This window comes from Ochotona curzoniae, unplaced genomic scaffold (genome assembly GCF_017591425.1).
Source record: "Ochotona curzoniae isolate NIBS_2020 unplaced genomic scaffold, NIBS_Ocur_1.0 contig_3791, whole genome shotgun sequence".
NCBI lineage: Eukaryota > Metazoa > Chordata > Mammalia > Lagomorpha > Ochotonidae > Ochotona > Ochotona curzoniae.
Genome location: NW_024465993.1, coordinates 1 through 17,859, shown reverse-complemented (window position 1 = coordinate 17,859; position 17,859 = coordinate 1). Strand labels below are relative to the sequence as shown.

The window sequence follows — 17,859 nt, the reverse complement described above, 5'->3', positions numbered from 1 at the left end:
CGTTTTCATCTGCAACACAGGTGCAATGCCAGCTGTATGAGGTAGTTTGCACACTACAGATGCACAGCCTTGGTTAGCAAGCTGGTTTCCTAACAGGGAACAGAATGTGACCAGTCATTTGCCCATTGACTGGGTCTATCTAGGTCTTCAAATTCTAGAACACCCTTGCAATATTTCCTTGTCAAACACTTTTTGAGCATGCCATGCAAAGTCATTTTATAGGCAAAGTAAGGAAGAACAGAAACAATTACCTGGCCCATCGGTGAGATCCCCCAAGCAAGTGATAGCAGCTCTTGAGGACCGGGAACTTGTTCTCCTTCTTCCACACATAGACACGCAAAGAGAGATCAAGCGATGAGGTGATTACTCGGCTTGGGTCCTGGAAATGAAAAGTCAAGAGGGCCGGCATGATGTGGCAGCTTAAACCACTTGGAACACAGGCATCCCACACTACAGAGTCCTCTACTGACACAGCTCCCTGCCAATAGATCTGGGAAAGCAGCACAAGATGGTCCAAGAACTTGGGCCCCTGCCACCCAAGAGGAAGACCTAGAAGTATGGGCTCCCGGCTACATCCTGGACCAATCCTGCCTATTGCAGCTGCTTGGAGAGTGACTCAGTGGATGGAAGACCTCTTTCTCTGTCTTCTTTCTCTGATTTTCAAAGAAAGAAGTCTTCAAAGAGAAAAATATCAAGGGGTAGACTACCAAAGGTGGGAGCTATGACATGGCAGGGGCAGGTACTCACCACCCACACGGACGTGATGGGCCTCTGGTGGTCCTGGAAGGCTGCCAGCTGCAGGCCGTGGATGCTGAACAGCACCAGCTGCAGTCCCGAGACCAGCAGGAGCACCTGCGAGCCATGGCTCCTCATGAGGTTTGGAGGCTTTACGCTGTCTGGCAACAGGAAGCTGGCAATCTGTTGTACTTTTTGAAATTAAAAAAGAGAAAAACAGGTGGGTTTCCCTGATACAGACACAGGCCTCACCTAAGACATGTGGTACACTGAAAAAACAAACAGCTTTGCAGTTAGACCTGCATTCAATCCTAATCCATGCAATTCTTCTACCAAGTCCCCCAGGCGGCAGCTCAAAACTACTGCTGCTTATGGCTCACTGACGAGCAGCAGCAAGACTCAATGTCCTCTGTGTGTGTGGAAGCGACTAGCACAACACGCAACACGGAGGAAGGGTTGAATAGCTCTAACCCAAATATCCAAAATCTAACACTGTGTCAACATGATGAGGCACAAACAGAAAACGCCACGCTTGACCTCTGATGGATTAACACGTACAAAATGACTTAGAGCACTTATTAAATAAAGTCCTTATGGGATTATTATTAGGCCATAGGTTTAAAACATATATGAAACACTTTAATCTTCTGTTTAGTCTTAGGTCCCATGCCCAAGATAACTCACTGTATATCAGGTAAACATTCCAAAATCAAGGTGGAAAATCCAAGAATCAAAACACTTCCAGGTGTAAATATTTTGGGACAGGGATACCAACTTGGACTATGAAGAAATGCGGCTCTCTTCCTTCTGTGCTTCCTCCCAGGTATGTCTAGGTCATGTCAGAAATGGCCACAGGACACCTATGTGACATGGATGACATCTGCTAAAAATTACTGCTGAGGAAACTGTCCTTTGTACTGTGTAGGATTCCTTTTGACCAAGAAAAAAAAAATGTCCTTGTGAAGATTCCATGTTTTCCCATATCAGTCACAGGATGTGTTACACACGTTCTTTTTTTTTTTTTTTTTTTTTTTGCATTTTCCCTCAGCTGCCAGGAATCTCAGAGTGCAAATGTTGGTCAAATTATGGACATGAAAACAAATGGGTAGAATACAATAGAAAACATGGGAGAATCGTAAGGAAGGTTTGGGGGAGCAATGCAAGGCCTGGGAAATAGAGTAGAGGGCCTTTCATTGGAGGAAAGGGCAATCAGAGTAATGGAGGCAGAAAGGTAAGTCAGGAGAGGGCAGGCTAAGAGCATCTGAATGCCAGGGCCACACAGGGTGCCAAACTCAAACCAAGTGCACCACTACTCAACCAGTGCATCAAATCACAGCAGGAGGCCACTCTACCATCTCCTGAGTCTTTCCCAAAGGGAAACTGGCAAAGAGTCATGCTGCAGTGGTGGGGACACACCTGCTGGCCTGCTGGGACCAGCACAGGGACCCTTACCCACAATCTCCACTTCTTGCTTGGACTTCTTGGCCCTTAGCTCATAGGTGCTGACCACCAGCTGCATGCTATTGCCATCTGGGTGCATGACAATCAACCTGGCCGCCTCAGCAGGAGCCCAGCAGGCTTGGGGTCTCAGGCAGCTGGAGAAGGTGGTCAAGACGGGAGGCTCATCGTCCAATGGGTACACCAGAGAGGCTGTGTGGAACACCTGGGGAAGACACCCCTACACAGTCACGCGGCTTCCCAGAGCCAAGCACACGGCAGCACCCAAGCACACAGCACCGCCGCTTCTCACGCCCACATGCATCTTGTGGGGCGGCCCAGGCCAGCTGCACATGCTTTCCACATCAGACCCGACCGGTGGCCTCCCTGCACTCAGCTGCTCTTCCTTGACCACTCACGCCTCACTTGCAGGCCTGATGAAGCTCTCAGCCCTTCCAGCCCTGCCACTCTCCTTGCTCTGACCGCCTTCTTTGACACACTACAGCCAGCAGTCTGCTTCCTGTCGTCAATCAGGCAGCTCGCCTCCTGCACATGAACAGGCGTGTGTGTCTACATGGAGTCAGAACTCTAACTCCCGGGCACGCAGAGGATGGGGATGAGGCACCCACTCACAAATGCAACACAAGGAACACAGCCCAGCTGCAACACTGCCTTCTGCATCAGTGCACGCACCTTCCGTGCCACCAGGATATTCTCCACACCTGACCTGCCCACCCCTCCTAACTTTCAGACACTCAAGCAGTTCCTGAGAAGTTCCACCAAGATCCTCGGACCCCCAACTGTTCTGAATCGACCCCTACTCAGCCGACTCACAGCCAAAAAGCACAGGCTGCAGTGGCATGAGCCAGGTCCAGGAGTGGACTCTGCTAGGGTGAACAGACCTGGGCAAAGGACAGAATGCAACTCACAGTGAGCAACACTCCAGCAGGCTCCACCCGCCAGGCTGTGCCTATGCTCCTGCACAAGCAGCTGCCTTGAGTCCACAGCTCACAACTCCTGGAGTACAGAGCCTTTTCCTCCTCCCAGGAAGCCAGGCTCCAACGAGAAGGGCTCACAAAGCACTGACCTTCGGCTCAAGGTCTGAATTCTGACTTGACGCAAACACCCACTGGCAGTCAGGAGAAGACAGGAGCTGCACGGGAACATTGGGAAATGCAGTCACTCTGGAGACCAGCTGCAGCTGAGGCAGCATCAGAGCGTAGAGGTTCCCCTCAGCACAGGCTGCCTGCGAAGAGAAACAACCCAACTGCTGATGATCAGGTTCCATGGAACAGGGGGAAGAAGGGATGTCTATAAATAATAAGAATGTACTGTGTGTATCAGCCCCGGCCCAGCCATGGATTAGCACCTGCCAGCCCTGAATCAGCCCCGGCACAGCCCCTGCCGAGCCCCGGCCAAACCCAAGCCCACCCCTGGCTCAGCCCCAGCTCAGCCCCAGCCCAGCCCCAGCCCAGCCCCAGCCCAGCCCCTGCCCAGCCCCAGATCATCCCCAGTCCAGCCCCATATCAGCCCCAGAAAGCCCCTGCCCAGACCCAACCCAGACTCGGCCCAGACCCAGCCCAGCCCCGGCCCAGCCCCAGCACAGCCCCAGCTCCGCCCCTGCCCAGCCCCTGCCAAGCCCCAGCCCAGCCCGGATCCGCCCTGGCTCAGCCCCTGCTCAACCCCGGCCCAGCCCCGGCCCAGCCTCACCCCAGCCCCTGCTCCACCCCTGCGCAGCCCCTGCCCAGCCCCTGCTCAGCCCCAGCCCAGCCCTGGCTCAGCCCTGGCTCAGCCCCTGCCCAGCCCCAGCCCAGCCTCAGCCCAACCCCGGCCCAGCCCTGGATCAGCCCCTGCCAGCCCTGATTCAGCCCCGGCCCCGCCCGGGCCCACCCCGGCCCAGCCTCGGCCCACCACCGGCCCACCCCTGGCTCAGCCCCGGCTCAGCCCCTTCTCAGCCCCTGCCCAGCCCCAGCCCAGCCCCAGCTCTGCCCCGGTCCAGCCCCGGATCAGCCCTGGCCAAGCCCCGGCCAGACCATGCTGTGTCCCTGCCCAGCCCTGCAATAGCCCTGGATTAGCCCTGGCCCAACCCCGGCTCCGAACCCGACCCAGCCCTGAATCAGCCCCGGACCAGCCATGGTCAGCTCCTACCCAGCCCTGGATCAGCCCCGAACCAGCCCCAGACCAGCCCCAGACCAGCCCCAGACCAGCCCCAGACCAGCCCCGTCAAAGCCCAGTTCTCCCCAGCCCAGCCCCAGCCCAGCCCTGCCCAGCCTCGACCCAGCCCCTGCCCAGCACCGGCCCAGCCTCAACACAGCCCTTGCCTAGCCCCGACCAGCCCCAGCCCAGTGTGGCCCAACCCCAACCCAGCCCCATCCTAACCCCTGCCCAGCCCCAATGCAGCCCCAGCCCAGCCCCGCCCCAACCAGCCATGGTTCAGCTGCAGCCCAGCCCTGGCCCAGACCAAAATCAGCCTCGGACCAGTCCTGGATCAGTCCCGGCCAAGCCCTGACCCAGCCCCGGACTAGACCCAGCCCATGCCTGGATCCAGCCCCTGCCCAGATCTGCCCTGCCCCGGCCAAGCCCCAGCCCAGCCCAGCCCAGCCATGGCCCAGCCCAGGATCAGCCACGGCCTAGCCCTGGATCAGCCTCGGCCCAGCCCTTACAACTAACAATTTTGCTTACAACTAACAATTGGGAAATTCTCATTAGCCCAAGCAAAGTACCTATGCTGACCAATTCCAGGCAGGGCCATTGAGGCTAAAGCAAGAATGGCAGACCTTAAGTCATCAAGCAGTACCATAGTTACCAATGCTGCAGCAGCAAAAACTACGTGTTCATGTGAACAAAAGCACACAAGACAGATTAGAGAAAAATATGTATTTAACTACAGAATTGGACAACAACAACAACAACAACACATCATAATCCCAGTACATTCAATGTGCACTTGTCAGTACCCACACACTTAAGTTACCCATTCTCTGTCTCTTACTGTCTCTATGGGCTTGTGCAAGCTGCTCAGCAGCTCCAAGATGGGCTACTAACAGGCTCCTTCTCTCATTCTGTGTTCCTTGTGTAAAAAGCAGGAACAATAGCACCTGTTTCACTGGCTTGCTGACAGAATTCAAGAGCAAAGCCATTGCCGGTGCCTGGGACAGTGTCGACATCTAGGCATTTCTCATTCCTTTCCCAATACCCATGACATAACCCATTCAGTCTTTGTATCTCTACAAGCCCTTTTACCAAAGTGAAAATATCTTGGATATGGTGCAGTCCTCTCAGCCACGCTCCACTTTGAAGCAGAATGACCTCAGAACACTCGTTCCAACGCTTCTGGCTTCTATGCCTACGATACTCATGCTGTCACTTTCCACATGCATGTACCCACTGCAAAGAGAAGGGCCAGGCTGGGTGTCAAGGGGAGAAAAGGCAAACATGGAAGTGGTCAAAGCCTTCCCATGGAGGCGGGGCCCAGCTTCCCCCAGCAGCTGCCATCCCACCTCGCCTTCCCTTGGCCTTTGACTCTGCAACAGTGAACAAGTGCTGGCACACTGTCTGGTGGGAGCAGTGGTTCTGGCTCCTCCTGACAGTGGCTGCTTCAGTCACACTGTCTCCAGACATGCTAGGAAATTCTGAGAGAGGAGCAGGGGGACTGGTCTCATCTCAGCAATTCTAAGCTAGCGCCCCACAATTTAGAATTGTCAATTCCTATGAGTCAGATGATTTCTTTGATGAAGGAGATGAACTACGTGAGCTGGAAAGGTACACTTGTTTTCTTCCATAAAGTCAGAATCAGGACCTAGCACAGGTCTGGCTGCCATCTCTAGGGAACGCATCCACATCTATATGTTCGTTTTCATCTGCAACACAGGTGCAATGCCAGCTGTATGAGGTAGTTTGCACACTACAGATGCACAGCCTTGGTTAGCAAGCTGGTTTCCTAACAGGGAACAGAATGTGACCAGTCATTTGCCCATTGACTGGGTCTATCTAGGTCTTCAAATTCTAGAACACCCTTGCAATATTTCCTTGTCAAACACTTTTTGAGCATGCCATGCAAAGTCATTTTATAGGCAAAGTAAGGAAGAACAGAAACAATTACCTGGCCCATCGGTGAGATCCCCCAAGCAAGTGATAGCAGCTCTTGAGGACCGGGAACTTGTTCTCCTTCTTCCACACATAGACACGCAAAGAGAGATCAAGCGATGAGGTGATTACTCGGCTTGGGTCCTGGAAATGAAAAGTCAAGAGGGCCGGCATGATGTGGCAGCTTAAACCACTTGGAACACAGGCATCCCACACTACAGAGTCCTCTACTGACACAGCTCCCTGCCAATAGATCTGGGAAAGCAGCACAAGATGGTCCAAGAACTTGGGCCCCTGCCACCCAAGAGGAAGACCTAGAAGTATGGGCTCCCGGCTACATCCTGGACCAATCCTGCCTATTGCAGCTGCTTGGAGAGTGACTCAGTGGATGGAAGACCTCTTTCTCTGTCTTCTTTCTCTGATTTTCAAAGAAAGAAGTCTTCAAAGAGAAAAATATCAAGGGGTAGACTACCAAAGGTGGGAGCTATGACATGGCAGGGGCAGGTACTCACCACCCACACGGACGTGATGGGCCTCTGGTGGTCCTGGAAGGCTGCCAGCTGCAGGCCGTGGATGCTGAACAGCACCAGCTGCAGTCCCGAGACCAGCAGGAGCACCTGCGAGCCATGGCTCCTCATGAGGTTTGGAGGCTTTACGCTGTCTGGCAACAGGAAGCTGGCAATCTGTTGTACTTTTTGAAATTAAAAAAGAGAAAAACAGGTGGGTTTCCCTGATACAGACACAGGCCTCACCTAAGACATGTGGTACACTGAAAAAACAAACAGCTTTGCAGTTAGACCTGCATTCAATCCTAATCCATGCAATTCTTCTACCAAGTCCCCCAGGCGGCAGCTCAAAACTACTGCTGCTTATGGCTCACTGACGAGCAGCAGCAGACTCAATGTCCTCTGTGTGTGTGGAAGCGACTAGCACAACACGCAACACGGAGGAGGGGTTGAATAGCTCTAACCCAAATATCCAAAATCTAACACTGTGTCAACATGATGAGGCACAAACAGAAAACGCCACGCTTGACCTCTGATGGATTAACACGTACAAAATGACTTAGAGCACTTATTAAATAAAGTCCTTATGGGATTATTATTAGGTCATAGGTTTAAAACATATATGAAACACTTTAATCTTCTGTTTAGTCTTAGGTCCCATGCCCAAGATAACTCACTGTATATCAGGTAAACATTCCAAAATCAAGGTGGAAAATCCAAGAATCAAAACACTTCCAGGTGTAAATATTTTGGGACAGGGATACCAACTTGGACTATGAAGAAATGCGGCTCTCTTCCTTCTGTGCTTCCTCCCAGGTATGTCTAGGTCATGTCAGAAATGGCCACAGGACACCTATGTGACATGGATGACATCTGCTAAAAATTACTGCTGAGGAAACTGTCCTTTGTACTGTGTAGGATTCCTTTTGACCAAGAAAAAAAAAATGTCCTTGTGAAGATTCCATGTTTTCCCATATCAGTCACAGGATGTGTTACACACGTTCTTTTTTTTTTTTTTTTTTTTTTTTTGCATTTTCCCTCAGCTGCCAGGAATCTCAGAGTGCAAATGTTGGTCAAATTATGGACATGAAAACAAATGGGTAGAATACAATAGAAAACATGGGAGAATCGTAAGGAAGGTTTGGGGGAGCAATGCAAGGCCTGGGAAATAGAGTAGAGGGCCTTTCATTGGAGGAAAGGGCAATCAGAGTAATGGAGGCAGAAAGGTAAGTCAGGAGAGGGCAGGCTAAGAGCATCTGAATGCCAGGGCCACACAGGGTGCCAAACTCAAACCAAGTGCACCACTACTCAACCAGTGCATCAAATCACAGCAGGAGGCCACTCTACCATCTTCTGAGTCTTTCCCAAAGGGAAACTGGCAAAGAGTCATGCTGCAGTGGTGGGGACACACCTGCTGGCCTGCTGGGACCAGCACAGGGACCCTTACCCACAATCTCCACTTCTTGCTTGGACTTCTTGGCCCTTAGCTCATAGGTGCTGACCACCAGCTGCATGCTATTGCCATCTGGGTGCATGACAATCAACCTGGCCGCCTCAGCAGGAGCCCAGCAGGCTTGGGGTCTCAGGCAGCTGGAGAAGGTGGTCAAGACGGGAGGCTCATCGTCCAATGGGTACACCAGAGAGGCTGTGTGGAACACCTGGGGAAGACACCCCTACACAGTCACGCGGCTTCCCAGAGCCAAGCACACGGCAGCACCCAAGCACACAGCACCGCCGCTTCTCACGCCCACATGCATCTTGTGGGGCGGCCCAGGCCAGCTGCACATGCTTTCCACATCAGACCCGACCGGTGGCCTCCCTGCACTCAGCTGCTCTTCCTTGACCACTCACGCCTCACTTGCAGGCCTGATGAAGCTCTCAGCCCTTCCAGCCCTGCCACTCTCCTTGCTCTGACCGCCTTCTTTGACACACTACAGCCAGCAGTCTGCTTCCTGTCGTCAATCAGGCAGCTCGCCTCCTGCACATGAACAGGCGTGTGTGTCTACATGGAGTCAGAACTCTAACTCCCGGGCACGCAGAGGATGGGGATGAGGCACCCACTCACAAATGCAACACAAGGAACACAGCCCAGCTGCAACACTGCCTTCTGCATCAGTGCACGCACCTTCCGTGCCACCAGGATATTCTCCACACCTGACCTGCCCACCCCTCCTAACTTTCAGACACTCAAGCAGTTCCTGAGAAGTTCCACCAAGATCCTCGGACCCCCAACTGTTCTGAATCGACCCCTACTCAGCCGACTCACAGCCAAAAAGCACAGGCTGCAGTGGCATGAGCCAGGTCCAGGAGTGGACTCTGCTAGGGTGAACAGACCTGGGCAAAGGACAGAATGCAACTCACAGTGAGCAACACTCCAGCAGGCTCCACCCGCCAGGCTGTGCCTATGCTCCTGCACAAGCAGCTGCCTTGAGTCCACAGCTCACAACTCCTGGAGTACAGAGCCTTTTCCTCCTCCCAGGAAGCCAGGCTCCAACGAGAAGGGCTCACAAAGCACTGACCTTCGGCTCAAGGTCTGAATTCTGACTTGACGCAAACACCCACTGGCAGTCAGGAGAAGACAGGAGCTGCACGGGAACATTGGGAAATGCAGTCACTCTGGAGACCAGCTGCAGCTGAGGCAGCATCAGAGCGTAGAGGTTCCCCTCAGCACAGGCTGCCTGCGAAGAGAAACAACCCAACTGCTGATGATCAGGTTCCATGGAACAGGGGGAAGAAGGGATGTCTATAAATAATAAGAATGTACTGTGTGTATCAGCCCCGGCCCAGCCATGGATTAGCACCTGCCAGCCCTGAATCAGCCCCGGCACAGCCCCTGCCGAGCCCCGGCCAAACCCAAGCCCACCCCTGGCTCAGCCCCAGCTCAGCCCCAGCCCAGCCCCAGCCCAGCCCCAGCCCAGCCCCTGCCCAGCCCCAGATCATCCCCAGTCCAGCCCCATATCAGCCCCAGAAAGCCCCTGCCCAGACCCAACCCAGACTCGGCCCAGACCCAGCCCAGCCCCGGCCCAGCCCCAGCACAGCCCCAGCTCCGCCCCTGCCCAGCCCCTGCCAAGCCCCAGCCCAGCCCCGGATCCGCCCTGGCTCAGCCCCTGCTCAACCCCGGCCCAGCCCCGGCCCAGCCTCACCCCAGCCCCTGCTCCACCCCTGCGCAGCCCCTGCCCAGCCCCTGCTCAGCCCCAGCCCAGCCCTGGATCAGCCCTGGCTCAGCCCCTGCCCAGCCCCAGCCCAGCCTCAGCCCAACCCCGGCCCAGCCCTGGATCAGCCCCTGCCAGCCCTGATTCAGCCCCGGCCCCGCCCGGGCCCACCCCGGCCCAGCCTCGGCCCACCACCGGCCCACCCCTGGCTCAGCCCCGGCTCAGCCCCTTCTCAGCCCCTGCCCAGCCCCAGCCCAGCCCCAGCTCTGCCCCGGTCCAGCCCCGGATCAGCCCTGGCCAAGCCCCGGCCAGACCATGCTGTGTCCCTGCCCAGCCCTGCAATAGCCCTGGATTAGCCCTGGCCCAACCCCGGCTCCGAACCCGACCCAGCCCTGAATCAGCCCCGGACCAGCCATGGTCAGCTCCTACCCAGCCCTGGATCAGCCCCGAACCAGCCCCAGACCAGCCCCAGACCAGCCCCAGACCAGCCCCAGACCAGCCCCGTCAAAGCCCAGTTCTCCCCAGCCCAGCCCCAGCCCAGCCCTGCCCAGCCTCGACCCAGCCCCTGCCCAGCACCGGCCCAGCCTCAACACAGCCCTTGCCTAGCCCCGACCAGCCCCAGCCCAGTGTGGCCCAACCCCAACCCAGCCCCATCCTAACCCCTGCCCAGCCCCAATGCAGCCCCAGCCCAGCCCCGCCCCAACCAGCCATGGTTCAGCTGCAGCCCAGCCCTGGCCCAGACCAAAATCAGCCTCGGACCAGTCCTGGATCAGTCCCGGCCAAGCCCTGACCCAGCCCCGGACTAGACCCAGCCCATGCCTGGATCCAGCCCCTGCCCAGATCTGCCCTGCCCCGGCCAAGCCCCAGCCCAGCCCAGCCCAGCCATGGCCCAGCCCAGGATCAGCCACGGCCTAGCCCTGGATCAGCCTCGGCCCAGCCCTTACAACTAACAATTTTGCTTACAACTAACAATTGGGAAATTCTCATTAGCCCAAGCAAAGTACCTATGCTGACCAATTCCAGGCAGGGCCATTGAGGCTAAAGCAAGAATGGCAGACCTTAAGTCATCAAGCAGTACCATAGTTACCAATGCTGCAGCAGCAAAAACTACGTGTTCATGTGAACAAAAGCACACAAGACAGATTAGAGAAAAATATGTATTTAACTACAGAATTGGACAACAACAACAACAACAACACATCATAATCCCAGTACATTCAATGTGCACTTGTCAGTACCCACACACTTAAGTTACCCATTCTCTGTCTCTTACTGTCTCTATGGGCTTGTGCAAGCTGCTCAGCAGCTCCAAGATGGGCTACTAACAGGCTCCTTCTCTCATTCTGTGTTCCTTGTGTAAAAAGCAGGAACAATAGCACCTGTTTCACTGGCTTGCTGACAGAATTCAAGAGCAAAGCCATTGCCGGTGCCTGGGACAGTGTCGACATCTAGGCATTTCTCATTCCTTTCCCAATACCCATGACATAACCCATTCAGTCTTTGTATCTCTACAAGCCCTTTTACCAAAGTGAAAATATCTTGGATATGGTGCAGTCCTCTCAGCCACGCTCCACTTTGAAGCAGAATGACCTCAGAACACTCGTTCCAACGCTTCTGGCTTCTATGCCTACGATACTCATGCTGTCACTTTCCACATGCATGTACCCACTGCAAAGAGAAGGGCCAGGCTGGGTGTCAAGGGGAGAAAAGGCAAACATGGAAGTGGTCAAAGCCTTCCCATGGAGGCGGGGCCCAGCTTCCCCCAGCAGCTGCCATCCCACCTCGCCTTCCCTTGGCCTTTGACTCTGCAACAGTGAACAAGTGCTGGCACACTGTCTGGTGGGAGCAGTGGTTCTGGCTCCTCCTGACAGTGGCTGCTTCAGTCACACTGTCTCCAGACATGCTAGGAAATTCTGAGAGAGGAGCAGGGGGACTGGTCTCATCTCAGCAATTCTAAGCTAGCGCCCCACAATTTAGAATTGTCAATTCCTATGAGTCAGATGATTTCTTTGATGAAGGAGATGAACTACGTGAGCTGGAAAGGTACACTTGTTTTCTTCCATAAAGTCAGAATCAGGACCTAGCACAGGTCTGGCTGCCATCTCTAGGGAACGCATCCACATCTATATGTTCGTTTTCATCTGCAACACAGGTGCAATGCCAGCTGTATGAGGTAGTTTGCACACTACAGATGCACAGCCTTGGTTAGCAAGCTGGTTTCCTAACAGGGAACAGAATGTGACCAGTCATTTGCCCATTGACTGGGTCTATCTAGGTCTTCAAATTCTAGAACACCCTTGCAATATTTCCTTGTCAAACACTTTTTGAGCATGCCATGCAAAGTCATTTTATAGGCAAAGTAAGGAAGAACAGAAACAATTACCTGGCCCATCGGTGAGATCCCCCAAGCAAGTGATAGCAGCTCTTGAGGACCGGGAACTTGTTCTCCTTCTTCCACACATAGACACGCAAAGAGAGATCAAGCGATGAGGTGATTACTCGGCTTGGGTCCTGGAAATGAAAAGTCAAGAGGGCCGGCATGATGTGGCAGCTTAAACCACTTGGAACACAGGCATCCCACACTACAGAGTCCTCTACTGACACAGCTCCCTGCCAATAGATCTGGGAAAGCAGCACAAGATGGTCCAAGAACTTGGGCCCCTGCCACCCAAGAGGAAGACCTAGAAGTATGGGCTCCCGGCTACATCCTGGACCAATCCTGCCTATTGCAGCTGCTTGGAGAGTGACTCAGTGGATGGAAGACCTCTTTCTCTGTCTTCTTTCTCTGATTTTCAAAGAAAGAAGTCTTCAAAGAGAAAAATATCAAGGGGTAGACTACCAAAGGTGGGAGCTATGACATGGCAGGGGCAGGTACTCACCACCCACACGGACGTGATGGGCCTCTGGTGGTCCTGGAAGGCTGCCAGCTGCAGGCCGTGGATGCTGAACAGCACCAGCTGCAGTCCCGAGACCAGCAGGAGCACCTGCGAGCCATGGCTCCTCATGAGGTTTGGAGGCTTTACGCTGTCTGGCAACAGGAAGCTGGCAATCTGTTGTACTTTTTGAAATTAAAAAAGAGAAAAACAGGTGGGTTTCCCTGATACAGACACAGGCCTCACCTAAGACATGTGGTACACTGAAAAAACAAACAGCTTTGCAGTTAGACCTGCATTCAATCCTAATCCATGCAATTCTTCTACCAAGTCCCCCAGGCGGCAGCTCAAAACTACTGCTGCTTATGGCTCACTGACGAGCAGCAGCAAGACTCAATGTCCTCTGTGTGTGTGGAAGCGACTAGCACAACACGCAACACGGAGGAAGGGTTGAATAGCTCTAACCCAAATATCCAAAATCTAACACTGTGTCAACATGATGAGGCACAAACAGAAAACGCCACGCTTGACCTCTGATGGATTAACACGTACAAAATGACTTAGAGCACTTATTAAATAAAGTCCTTATGGGATTATTATTAGGTCATAGGTTTAAAACATATATGAAACACTTTAATCTTCTGTTTAGTCTTAGGTCCCATGCCCAAGATAACTCACTGTATATCAGGTAAACATTCCAAAATCAAGGTGGAAAATCCAAGAATCAAAACACTTCCAGGTGTAAATATTTTGGGACAGGGATACCAACTTGGACTATGAAGAAATGCGGCTCTCTTCCTTCTGTGCTTCCTCCCAGGTATGTCTAGGTCATGTCAGAAATGGCCACAGGACACCTATGTGACATGGATGACATCTGCTAAAAATTACTGCTGAGGAAACTGTCCTTTGTACTGTGTAGGATTCCTTTTGACCAAGAAAAAAAAAATGTCCTTGTGAAGATTCCATGTTTTCCCATATCAGTCACAGGATGTGTTACACACGTTCTTTTTTTTTTTTTTTTTTTTTTTTTTGCATTTTCCCTCAGCTGCCAGGAATCTCAGAGTGCAAATGTTGGTCAAATTATGGACATGAAAACAAATGGGTAGAATACAATAGAAAACATGGGAGAATCGTAAGGAAGGTTTGGGGGAGCAATGCAAGGCCTGGGAAATAGAGTAGAGGGCCTTTCATTGGAGGAAAGGGCAATCAGAGTAATGGAGGCAGAAAGGTAAGTCAGGAGAGGGCAGGCTAAGAGCATCTGAATGCCAGGGCCACACAGGGTGCCAAACTCAAACCAAGTGCACCACTACTCAACCAGTGCATCAAATCACAGCAGGAGGCCACTCTACCATCTCCTGAGTCTTTCCCAAAGGGAAACTGGCAAAGAGTCATGCTGCAGTGGTGGGGACACACCTGCTGGCCTGCTGGGACCAGCACAGGGACCCTTACCCACAATCTCCACTTCTTGCTTGGACTTCTTGGCCCTTAGCTCATAGGTGCTGACCACCAGCTGCATGCTATTGCCATCTGGGTGCATGACAATCAACCTGGCCGCCTCAGCAGGAGCCCAGCAGGCTTGGGGTCTCAGGCAGCTGGAGAAGGTGGTCAAGACGGGAGGCTCATCGTCCAATGGGTACACCAGAGAGGCTGTGTGGAACACCTGGGGAAGACACCCCTACACAGTCACGCGGCTTCCCAGAGCCAAGCACACGGCAGCACCCAAGCACACAGCACCGCCGCTTCTCACGCCCACATGCATCTTGTGGGGCGGCCCAGGCCAGCTGCACATGCTTTCCACATCAGACCCGACCGGTGGCCTCCCTGCACTCAGCTGCTCTTCCTTGACCACTCACGCCTCACTTGCAGGCCTGATGAAGCTCTCAGCCCTTCCAGCCCTGCCACTCTCCTTGCTCTGACCGCCTTCTTTGACACACTACAGCCAGCAGTCTGCTTCCTGTCGTCAATCAGGCAGCTCGCCTCCTGCACATGAACAGGCGTGTGTGTCTACATGGAGTCAGAACTCTAACTCCCGGGCACGCAGAGGATGGGGATGAGGCACCCACTCACAAATGCAACACAAGGAACACAGCCCAGCTGCAACACTGCCTTCTGCATCAGTGCACGCACCTTCCGTGCCACCAGGATATTCTCCACACCTGACCTGCCCACCCCTCCTAACTTTCAGACACTCAAGCAGTTCCTGAGAAGTTCCACCAAGATCCTCGGACCCCCAACTGTTCTGAATCGACCCCTACTCAGCCGACTCACAGCCAAAAAGCACAGGCTGCAGTGGCATGAGCCAGGTCCAGGAGTGGACTCTGCTAGGGTGAACAGACCTGGGCAAAGGACAGAATGCAACTCACAGTGAGCAACACTCCAGCAGGCTCCACCCGCCAGGCTGTGCCTATGCTCCTGCACAAGCAGCTGCCTTGAGTCCACAGCTCACAACTCCTGGAGTACAGAGCCTTTTCCTCCTCCCAGGAAGCCAGGCTCCAACGAGAAGGGCTCACAAAGCACTGACCTTCGGCTCAAGGTCTGAATTCTGACTTGACGCAAACACCCACTGGCAGTCAGGAGAAGACAGGAGCTGCACGGGAACATTGGGAAATGCAGTCACTCTGGAGACCAGCTGCAGCTGAGGCAGCATCAGAGCGTAGAGGTTCCCCTCAGCACAGGCTGCCTGCGAAGAGAAACAACCCAACTGCTGATGATCAGGTTCCATGGAACAGGGGGAAGAAGGGATGTCTATAAATAATAAGAATGTACTGTGTGTATCAGCCCCGGCCCAGCCATGGATTAGCACCTGCCAGCCCTGAATCAGCCCCGGCACAGCCCCTGCCGAGCCCCGGCCAAACCCAAGCCCACCCCTGGCTCAGCCCCAGCTCAGCCCCAGCCCAGCCCCAGCCCAGCCCCAGCCAGCCCCTGCCCAGCCCCAGATCATCCCCAGTCCAGCCCCATATCAGCCCCAGAAAGCCCCTGCCCAGACCCAACCCAGACTCGGCCCAGACCCAGCCCAGCCCCGGCCCAGCCCCAGCACAGCCCCAGCTCCGCCCCTGCCCAGCCCCTGCCAAGCCCCAGCCCAGCCCCGGATCCGCCCTGGCTCAGCCCCTGCTCAACCCCGGCCCAGCCCCGGCCCAGCCTCACCCCAGCCCCTGCTCCACCCCTGCGCAGCCCCTGCCCAGCCCCTGCTCAGCCCCAGCCCAGCCCTGGATCAGCCCTGGCTCAGCCCCTGCCCAGCCCCAGCCCAGCCTCAGCCCAACCCCGGCCCAGCCCTGGATCAGCCCCTGCCAGCCCTGATTCAGCCCCGGCCCCGCCCGGGCCCACCCCGGCCCAGCCTCGGCCCACCACCGGCCCACCCCTGGCTCAGCCCCGGCTCAGCCCCTTCTCAGCCCCTGCCCAGCCCCAGCCCAGCCCCAGCTCTGCCCCGGTCCAGCCCCGGATCAGCCCTGGCCAAGCCCCGGCCAGACCATGCTGTGTCCCTGCCCAGCCCTGCAATAGCCCTGGATTAGCCCTGGCCCAACCCCGGCTCCGAACCCGACCCAGCCCTGAATCAGCCCCGGACCAGCCATGGTCAGCTCCTACCCAGCCCTGGATCAGCCCCGAACCAGCCCCAGACCAGCCCCAGACCAGCCCCAGACCAGCCCCGTCAAAGCCCAGTTCTCCCCAGCCCAGCCCCAGCCCAGCCCTGCCCAGCCTCGACCCAGCCCCTGCCCAGCACCGGCCCAGCCTCAACACAGCCCTTGCCTAGCCCCGACCAGCCCCAGCCCAGTGTGGCCCAACCCCAACCCAGCCCCATCCTAACCCCTGCCCAGCCCCAATGCAGCCCCAGCCCAGCCCCGCCCCAACCAGCCATGGTTCAGCTGCAGCCCAGCCCTGGCCCAGACCAAAATCAGCCTCGGACCAGTCCTGGATCAGTCCCGGCCAAGCCCTGACCCAGCCCCGGACTAGACCCAGCCCATGCCTGGATCCAGCCCCTGCCCAGATCTGCCCTGCCCCGGCCAAGCCCCAGCCCAGCCCAGCCCAGCCATGGCCCAGCCCAGGATCAGCCACGGCCTAGCCCTGGATCAGCCTCGGCCCAGCCCTTACAACTAACAATTTTGCTTACAACTAACAATTGGGAAATTCTCATTAGCCCAAGCAAAGTACCTATGCTGACCAATTCCAGGCAGGGCCATTGAGGCTAAAGCAAGAATGGCAGACCTTAAGTCATCAAGCAGTACCATAGTTATCAATGCTGCAGCAGCAAAAACTACGTGTTCATGTGAACAAAAGCACACAAGACAGATTAGAGAAAAATATGTATTTAACTACAGAATTGGACAACAACAACAACAACAACACATCATAATCCCAGTACATTCAATGTGCACTTGTCAGTACCCACACACTTAAGTTACCCATTCTCTGTCTCTTACTGTCTCTATGGGCTTGTGCAAGCTGCTCAGCAGCTCCAAGATGGGCTACTAACAGGCTCCTTCTCTCATTCTGTGTTCCTTGTGTAAAAAGCAGGAACAATAGCACCTGTTTCACTGGCTTGCTGACAGAATTCAAGAGCAAAGCCATTGCCGGTGCCTGGGACAGTGTCGACATCTAGGCATTTCTCATTCCTTTCCCAATACCCATGACATAACCCATTCAGTCTTTGTATCTCTACAAGCCCTTTTACCAAAGTGAAAATATCTTGGATATGGTGCAGTCCTCTCAGCCACGCTCCACTTTGAAGCAGAATGACCTCAGAACACTCGTTCCAACGCTTCTGGCTTCTATGCCTACGATACTCATGCTGTCACTTTCCACATGCATGTACCCACTGCAAAGAGAAGGGCCAGGCTGGGTGTCAAGGGGAGAAAAGGCAAACATGGAAGTGGTCAAAGCCTTCCCATGGAGGCGGGGCCCAGCTTCCCCCAGCAGCTGCCATCCCACCTCGCCTTCCCTTGGCCTTTGACTCTGCAACAGTGAACAAGTGCTGGCACACTGTCTGGTGGGAGCAGTGGTTCTGGCTCCTCCTGACAGTGGCTGCTTCAGTCACACTGTCTCCAGACATGCTAGGAAATTCTGAGAGAGGAGCAG

The 17,859-nt window shown here is 54.8% G+C and overlaps 2 protein-coding genes and 1 long non-coding RNA gene across 3 annotated transcripts; all 3 read right to left on the bottom strand.

Moving 5' to 3' along the window:
* Positions 1-251: 251 nt before the first annotated feature.
* On the bottom strand, positions 252-8,278 carry LOC121158251 (F-box/WD repeat-containing protein 12-like; the record flags this gene model as incomplete). Its single annotated transcript, XM_040982923.1, has 6 exons — positions 8,212-8,278; positions 6,771-6,919; positions 3,260-3,418; positions 2,188-2,398; positions 748-926; positions 252-379 (listed from the first exon to the last, which is right to left on the bottom strand). Coding segments are annotated over exons 1-6 (893 nt in total), but the record flags the coding sequence as incomplete, so codon positions are not given.
* A 16-nt stretch (positions 8,279-8,294) lies between these two features.
* LOC121158252 lies at positions 8,295-9,339 on the bottom strand. Its single transcript, XR_005884175.1, has 2 exons — positions 9,126-9,339; positions 8,295-8,422 (listed from the first exon to the last, which is right to left on the bottom strand). It is a non-coding gene; the product is annotated as an uncharacterized LOC121158252 (long non-coding RNA).
* Positions 9,340-11,278: 1,939 nt separating this feature from the next.
* LOC121158250 (F-box/WD repeat-containing protein 12-like) lies at positions 11,279-17,575 on the bottom strand (the record flags this gene model as incomplete). The annotated part of the gene is made up of 6 exons (XM_040982922.1): positions 11,279-11,584; positions 12,300-12,427; positions 12,796-12,974; positions 14,239-14,449; positions 15,311-15,469; positions 17,456-17,575. Coding segments are annotated over 6 exons (906 nt in total), but the record flags the coding sequence as incomplete, so codon positions are not given.
* Between the last annotated feature and the right edge of the window lie 284 nt (positions 17,576-17,859).